This window comes from Lolium rigidum, chromosome 3 (assembly GCF_022539505.1).
Source record: "Lolium rigidum isolate FL_2022 chromosome 3, APGP_CSIRO_Lrig_0.1, whole genome shotgun sequence".
Lineage (NCBI taxonomy): Eukaryota > Viridiplantae > Streptophyta > Magnoliopsida > Poales > Poaceae > Lolium > Lolium rigidum.
The window spans coordinates 402,826,772-402,834,326 of record NC_061510.1 but is presented as its reverse complement, the minus strand read 5'-3'; the positions used below and the strand labels follow the sequence as shown (position 1 = coordinate 402,834,326).

General features: G+C 38.9%; 1 protein-coding gene across 16 annotated transcripts; it reads right to left on the bottom strand.

The window, feature by feature from the left end:
* Positions 1–537: 537 nt before the first annotated feature.
* LOC124704636 lies at positions 538–7,308 on the bottom strand. Of its 16 annotated transcripts, none has more exons than XR_007003627.1 (10): positions 6,984–7,303; positions 6,582–6,645; positions 6,305–6,432; positions 6,102–6,191; positions 5,873–6,006; positions 4,672–4,821; positions 4,239–4,334; positions 3,028–4,156; positions 1,907–1,993; positions 538–1,811 (listed from the first exon to the last, which is right to left on the bottom strand). XR_007003627.1 is itself a non-coding variant. In XM_047236910.1 (8 exons), exons 2-7 carry the CDS (start codon positions 6,592–6,594, stop codon positions 4,052–4,054), a joined length of 522 nt encoding a protein of 173 aa, XP_047092866.1. In that variant the 5' UTR covers positions 6,595–6,645; positions 6,984–7,302; the 3' UTR covers positions 538–824; positions 3,928–4,051. The 16 variants fall into 16 exon arrangements, 1 of the variants encoding a protein (XP_047092866.1); XR_007003626.1 differs by having other exon boundaries at positions 3,928–4,156; positions 6,984–7,302; XR_007003628.1 differs by having other exon boundaries at positions 538–874; positions 1,729–1,811; positions 1,907–4,156; positions 6,984–7,301.
* Positions 7,309–7,555: the final 247 nt, after the last annotated feature.

Sequence of the window (7,555 nt, the reverse complement as noted above, 5' to 3'; positions counted from 1 at the left end):
ATCCATTCTTACTAGATTTAGAAGTGCGCCTTGGCGCACGATCCCGTGAAACTCAAGCCGATGTGCACTTTCTATAACCACGATAAAAAAATATGTAAAATAATAATTATTTCGTTTTAGTTTTATAAAACAAAGCCAATAGGGATGAACATGGGATAAATAACACAAAATTACAAATGGAGTAGGAAAAAAGTATTTCATGGACAAGCCTTGGAGCACGTTCTTCGACTTTCACACTGATAAATAATTTGGCAACCGCTATATTAACCATGTATGAAAATCTAATGTGAGTAGGCGGTAGGAAAGATACACATAACTTAGTCGTTTAAAAAGGTAAGTACAAAAACAACTTAGCACGAACGAATGGCAAAAGCAATATCCACACAATTGCACAAGGGGACTTGCAGTGGGAACCTAATTCGTATGTACATGTCAATTACAAAGGAAAGACAGTCTTTAGAGGACACGACATAGCTGATAAAATTGTCTACCACACTGATTAATATTTTGTAAAAAAATATTTTCCAAAAAGGGAACAAAGAGAATGTAGTTGACTTAATTACTGGGACCAGCACAAAATTACACAGATCAGTTAAGCAATACAAGCCGATAATAAGTAGTAATTAGTAATAAATAGACGTAAAGAAAATGTAGAGAAATATATTGTACATAGAAGCGGTAGCATAATCTTCAATGACAAGCCCATTCTGGCTATAGTTTTTCAGTATTTTCCTTTCACTCAGAACCATATATCTTGTGATCTGACTGTTATTTGATTGGGCAGTTGCAGTTTCTTCAGCATGTCCTGGAGCATGGAACATGACCTGGATCATGACATTGGTTAGAATTTTGACAACCTCCATTTAACAGCTGGCTGTTGAGTAACAACAAAGACAATATTCAGGTGGTAGTCAAGAGCAGCACAATATCGTGTTGAATGGATAAAAAAAGGTTGGCAACAGTCTATTTTACAAGACATGAGGACGGGAAGAAAAATAGTGATGTTTTATTGACATTTAATTTTGAAGGATAGACCACTTCATCCAGATATGGTTCATAAAAGCTAAAGTAGGGAATGTAAGAGACGATACGTATACACAAGTAGCGCAAACCCTGTTACCCATATTCTGGATCATATAAACTGGGAAATTAATCTTCAGTAGGGTGTCAAGCGGGGCGGGATCTGGGACAAATCTCTTCACTAACACTGCTAATTTTGCATCAGTTACAGGTTAAGTTTGCTCTAGTTTTGATTATGCGGGGCACTGCTTGACACCCTACTCTTGATGGAAGAGAGACTCCAGGATATATATCTATTGTATAGGGCATCTCTGAAAGATAGGTTTAGAGATATGTACCTATTGTGTGGAGCATCTGTGAGAGATGGGGATATCAAATAAAACATTTCTGCATTTAAGGTACCTTGTATTGAAATTTCTATCAAGAATAGAAAAAGAATATTTATATATTGGGTTGGTAGATCGACAAACGTCAGCCACTTAATGCCACCCTAGGTTTGAATGTGAACTAAATAATTTTTGGACTACATACAGAGAGTTAGTATGGTGATTATTTATAACAACTCTCCAAAATAAAGGGAGTGGCAGTGAAAGAGGGAAAGATTATAATAGTCATATATCTGAATTAAATGAGAGAACAGAGGATGAAATAGTGGAGTTGACATCTGCAAACAAAACATATACACACATGGTTGTAAGATAATCTCACCGATAGATGGTATGCTTTCAAAATTTGACAGTGAAAATGTGAAATGCTTCAGTCCCACAGAATAATGAAAACCAACACTTACCCTGTAAAAAAATAGTGCACCTACTCAAAAACTCCGTAAGTCTAACTAATAGGTCAATCTTGGATGACTGGATATATGGGAACAAAGAAGAAATACAGCTGCGGGGATTTATCATTCCCAGTTCAAGCGGAGAAATCCTGTGATATGCTTCTGAAATATCTATGTAAGGATTACATGATTAACCTGAGAAACAAAAATCAAGTTAAACAAAGAAGGATTGAGAGCATGACCATCTGTGTAGTTTTCCTATCCTAACAAAAACCAAAACAGATAACTAAACCAGAACTTATTTCAGATCACGGCAAAAGAAACAACATCAAAATCATAAAGCATATGTAAAAACAAAGGAGAACATTGAAGAATACTAAATACACTAAGTGAGCTGAAGGTATCCTTTTATCCAAAAGTCCATCTGATCCGCCAGCCAAGATCAGGAGGAGCTGCAGACAAATCCTAACGGCATTGGCAACCAGAAGTGTTTTTGATTGATGCAAATTGATATGGTCAAGTGATTTACTTTTCAGCCGCCTATCAGTAGAAGCTTTTAGCTCATAACCAAGAAAAACAAGCTTAATTTCAAATCGGTGAAATCCACCCTTTTAAGCAACCTGGTATTTTTCTGACGTAAAGTTAATAGGATCACAGTTCATATACATGACAGATGGGTTTAGTTTTAGTGGACATCCAAGTTGGATATATATAGACTGAACTCCTATTCTCATTTCCCCTTCAGGTCAGAAATGGCGTTGTCTATGTACCAATTGGTCACAATTCTATGTCACCTAAATTAAAATGGAACAAGAAAATATAATTTCAATCCCCTTTACTTCTGAACTCGGAATTATGCAAGAAAGCGCATGCTCAAAAAATAACCAAGCATTAGTGGGCAGACAATCATGGCATCATCACATATAAGTATATACACCAATAGCATCTATCTCAGTAGGAAAGAGAACAAGCAACACACATGAAATTGCATGACTGATACGACTGTTCAGTAGGTTCCCTCATAGTCTACACCAACATATTTCAGACACAGAACAATGGTGAAGAACAGTTTAAAAATCTTACGAATCTAGTGGTCTCAAATTATTTAAGTCATGGGTTTGGCATATGCCTCTAGAAACAAAAATGGCCTTTGCAGATGACCCCTACTGAATTGGGATGCACAAGCAACATTATTGCGTAATCAACACCAAAAGAATTAGAAATCTAACCTCAGTGAATTGAGTGTGTGCACGTGCAAATGAACTATCAATGCGGTGTTGATTGTTTGAGCATCCATACTCTCTTTCTCACGGACCAAAAGGTCAAGAAATGTAACCTATGATTAGAAAAATGCCTGAAGCATCCACTGGAGTAAATCTACAACGAGTCAGCATATTCGTATGTCTCGGCGTTGCGATATTACTTTATGGCTATGTGGGCCAATGAGGGGGGGGGGGGGGATTGGAGGAGGCGCCAACTGCCATGCACTGCGGAGTATCTAGGACCTGCATCTCGGTTGACATCAGATCAGTGTGTTGTTACTCGTTACCTTTTAGACCAATCGGTCCAAATAATTCAGAATAACATGCATGCCAGTTTTTCAGGTCGCATGGATGAGTGCTTTGCAGGTCACACGGATTCTAAGCAAAGTCGCACAAATGAATCAAACCCTTTTTAGTCAAAGAACCAAAATTACCAGCGATATCAGAGTATAAAATAGTGCAAAGATGAAATTTGGCAAGTAATAGCTTCTTAGAAAGAAATGCCATGGAAGTAAATATAATGGGATAGTAAGAGAAAGGTAAACACAAGAAAATTAGTAACTGTGATCATGCTTAAATAGACTTGGAAATATAACAGAGAATAGAAGTAAATCGAATGGAGAATTAAGAGAAAGCTAAATTATGTCAGGTTTGCAGTCATACATAGCAGCACACACCAATTGTGGAGAGAGAACCAATTAACTAAAGGAACAAGTGTACATGCGAAATTTAGATCGATTAAAAAGCTTACAATTGCAGAGTATATAAAAGTTCGATTGCTGAAAAACATTGCATGTTGGTGTGCAGCTAGTGTTCGTAATATAATTTATAAGAGACGAAAATTATAGTACCAGAGAGAACATATACCTAGGTGTACAGTAGAAGAGGCAAGTGTGCTTGAGTTTCCTCGACGGCCTACCACAAGCTCGCAAGACCGGAACACCATAGAGCCATCTACGACCAAGTTGTATAACTTCAGCAACAAAATCCTTCATAACAACGGAAGATGTGATCCGTGTCCACTATCTTGAAACCTCCAAGACCTTCCAAGTGATCCAAAGCCAAACAGGCGCCCCAAAAGATTGTGGTTAGCTTCCTATACAAGAATGAATATTCAAAAGTTAAGTTGGCTCACAAAAGGACATGAGAAACGTGCAGATAACCAAAATGCAAGTTACCGGTCCTTTCACCGAAGCTGGGTATTCTAATAAAATGGGTATCAACTTCATAACTGCTTTGCTTTGACCAAGGCAAATATTTATTAGAACCTGAACCTACAGAACAGAGTAAAAAAAGAAAATAATAGCGGATTAGTTCAAGAACTCAATTGTGAAGAAATACTAAACTATAGGTAAGCTGCCTATTCGTCACTCTGTAGAGGCACTAATTATATTTCTCTTGTTGGTACTATCAAAAACTGGGTTTCATATGAACAAAAGAAAATCAATCATTTGGAAACTTTCACTTATGACCCGGTCTATTTCAGCAACAGGCTGGGTGCAAGCTAGTATGCCTTTCTAATTATCAATGTTTCTTGTTTTACACTTTTACATTAAGATATTTGCTTTTGATCCATAATAAATAAGAATCTAAGAAATAACCCAGTCTTACTTCAAGGTACATCACATCCCAGTATTCTGAATCTTAAGGAAGAAGCACATGACAACCCAGTCTTACTTCAAGGGGCACCACTCGTAGGGAGCACGTAGGTAGATAACGTTGTGTCTCCTTTAAATGATCTTTCAAATTTGCATGAAATTACTGAATGAAGGTCAAAAAATACAACCAATCAGCAGAGCATAGTTTTAAGCCATGTTGTGACAATGCAAAGTCAACCCGAAGCATTCGACTGCTTTCCAATTATTATGAACTCAACAGTTAATCGGCTAGATTTCACATACTAAAAAAAGAATAAAAACCAAACATCTGATCATAGATGAAATTTCATAGATCAAGAAAATATTATCATAAACAAATTTTATTAGAACCATCTTAAAGCCTTATAGTATAGTTTAACATCGCGTGTTAATTTAAAATATCCACGTCCTTTGACTAACCTAAAGCACAGTCACTGTCAAACTAAAAATGATTATATGTATATCTGGCATGAATCACAGAGCCGAGAAAGCACCAGAGATGCCTTTCTCAATTTCACGGATAAATGCACTTAATTGCAGTACATATGTTCTGCAAGCTTTGAACAACAATAGCATGTTTTGCCAAATACAATGATACCATACACCTGATAATTAGAATTGATCCTTAAAAGAACCTCAAACTATGGATATAAAGAGCCTCTAATATCTGCAGTAGAGAATATTTACTAAAAGCACATACGCGCTAGCTGCAATGTTACTCGGTTGGATTGTAAACAATGATTAACTGAAAAAGATATTCTTCTTCTAGTTACTCTCACTATGAGAAAAATCCATATATTCAATAAGACCTTTCACTACTAACAAAATAAATTTAGTAGTGAATTCTTAAAATAATAAAATGCATATAATAGTTTCACTGGACCACACTCTGAAGTAGAGTATTTTTGTATTTCAATGTCTCATACTATGATCATTTTTGCAGCATGTTATGACCAACCGTATAACCATCAGATCTTTTATAATTAGATATTTCTTCCAGATTCTCTTACGTTCGTTCTTTTATGTCAAAAAGCAAATCTTTCACGTCACTCAAGTTCCCACAACCGATTGTAATATAGCATGCCGATATGCAAGAAAGGTGGAGGTACAACAGTAATGTAAGCATTGAAAAAAGAATGGCGATCCTCGAGTCTTTGCACGGTTATAGTTTTTACCTCAACATCCATCTGAAAGATCATCTGACATAGAACCAATCTGGTATGCAGATTGCAATTGTCTGTAGTAAGTCCCCGCGGCGCAAGGGCATTCTGTTCGGTTGTCTCATAATTATTTGCACACAAAGCAATTCCTAGAAATATTGGAGAAGAATATAAACAAGTGTCTTTCTGTTCGCTTATCATATAGTTGAATAGTACAAAAAAAATAAGCTGATATGAAGCTTACCAAATAACATCTCCGTCGGCACTATTAATCTCAAAGCAAGCCGACCTACTAATGTTATCCCTTGCCGCTGTTCAACTCTTCTAATGAAAGCTGCAACGCACTTGAGCAAAGCAATATCAAACTAAGGGATCAAAAAACATTGTGGGTTATAACATACACATGGATTGGCATGAGGATAACAAGCAAGCATGAGGAACTAAAACCTTTATACGGAGGAGCAGCCATGGAAACCTTGTCGCTCCAGTGAGCCGCCACCGGCCCACCGTACTATTCCTTCCTAGGCCCCACACACACACATGTTAGTGGAGATGGTTTTTTTGAAGGCACTAATCTGCAAATATAAAAGACTGAAAAGTTCATACATTGGTTGTCTTGTTGTTTCAGTGTAAAACTAATTAGCATTGATATTTCTTTTGCACACACAGAGTAATTCAGACCAAGCTCAATACAAAAAGGGGATTTGACGTGGGAGAGGGGAACCTCGGATCCTCATCTTAGCACCACCATTATTAGCATCTGTAGCTCCGTCTCAACGAATCTAGGCCTGAAACACAACCCATGAATATTAGGTAGGGAGGAAGAGGTGGGGAATGGATGGCAGGGGATTGAAGAAAAGAAGTTAGTTCAGTTCTTATCCAATTAGCATGACCCATATTTTGACCTACTGCAAACAGCTAGACAAACAACTCGATTTTTTATTGAGGCTCAATTTCGGAAGTGAAATTTTTTAGTAAAAAATAGTGCAAAGAGAGAGAAATTAATATTCCCCTACAGGTTTTTTGTCAAACACCTTGTATGCATAGATGAAAAAAATCTGCACAAACAAAGATGAGAATCTATGAGGATCAGAGAGAGAGAGAGAGGGAGGGGGAAGGTACATACCTGCAGATGGACTTGTTCTTGACGATGAGGGCGGTGGCACGGTAGCAGCGTTGGATGTGCTGGCCATCAGAGCTGCGCACGGCGCTGCTGCTTCGCTGCAACCTTTTCCACACCACCTCAAGAACCCATGGCGACGGGGAGCAGAAGGGGTGGACAGGACGGTGGAAAAGCATCTCGGCTAGCTGCTGAAAACGAGGAAGACGAGCCAGAGGCGGAGGATGAGTTGCGCCGTCGGTCGCCCACGAAGAAGAGGGCGCAAGGGAGGAGCTGCGGCGTGCGGTTCCCAGGCCTGACCTAGGAGCGCGGGAGTGGCGGCGGCTGGCGGCCAGTGGAGGGAGCGAGGATGAGGGAAGGGGAGGAGACGAGATAGACTGCACCTGGAGGATAAGGTTTGGTTGGATGCTGCCCTTTTCCCCTCCTCCGATCCCTTTCCTTTTTCTCCTCGAGCCAATACTCGCGTGACAGATGGTCCAATCGCTGGAGAGGAAGCGAGACGAGCGAGCCAACCCACGCGCGCGAGGTGGCCGTCGTGGATAGCCTCGTTGGTCTCCATGGGGGTGCAGCAATCATAC

Excerpts from the sequence above, each read along its gene's own strand:
- LOC124704636 (XM_047236910.1), bottom strand. Across the intron at positions 6,202-6,304 it reads GGCTGCTCCTCCGTATAAAG|TGCGTTGCAGCTTTCATTAG; the intron begins GTTTTAGTTCCT and ends GCTTTGCTCAAG. Across the intron at positions 6,007-6,101 it reads GCCGACGGAGATGTTATTTG|GAATTGCTTTGTGTGCAAAT; the intron begins GTAAGCTTCATA and ends CAATATTTCTAG.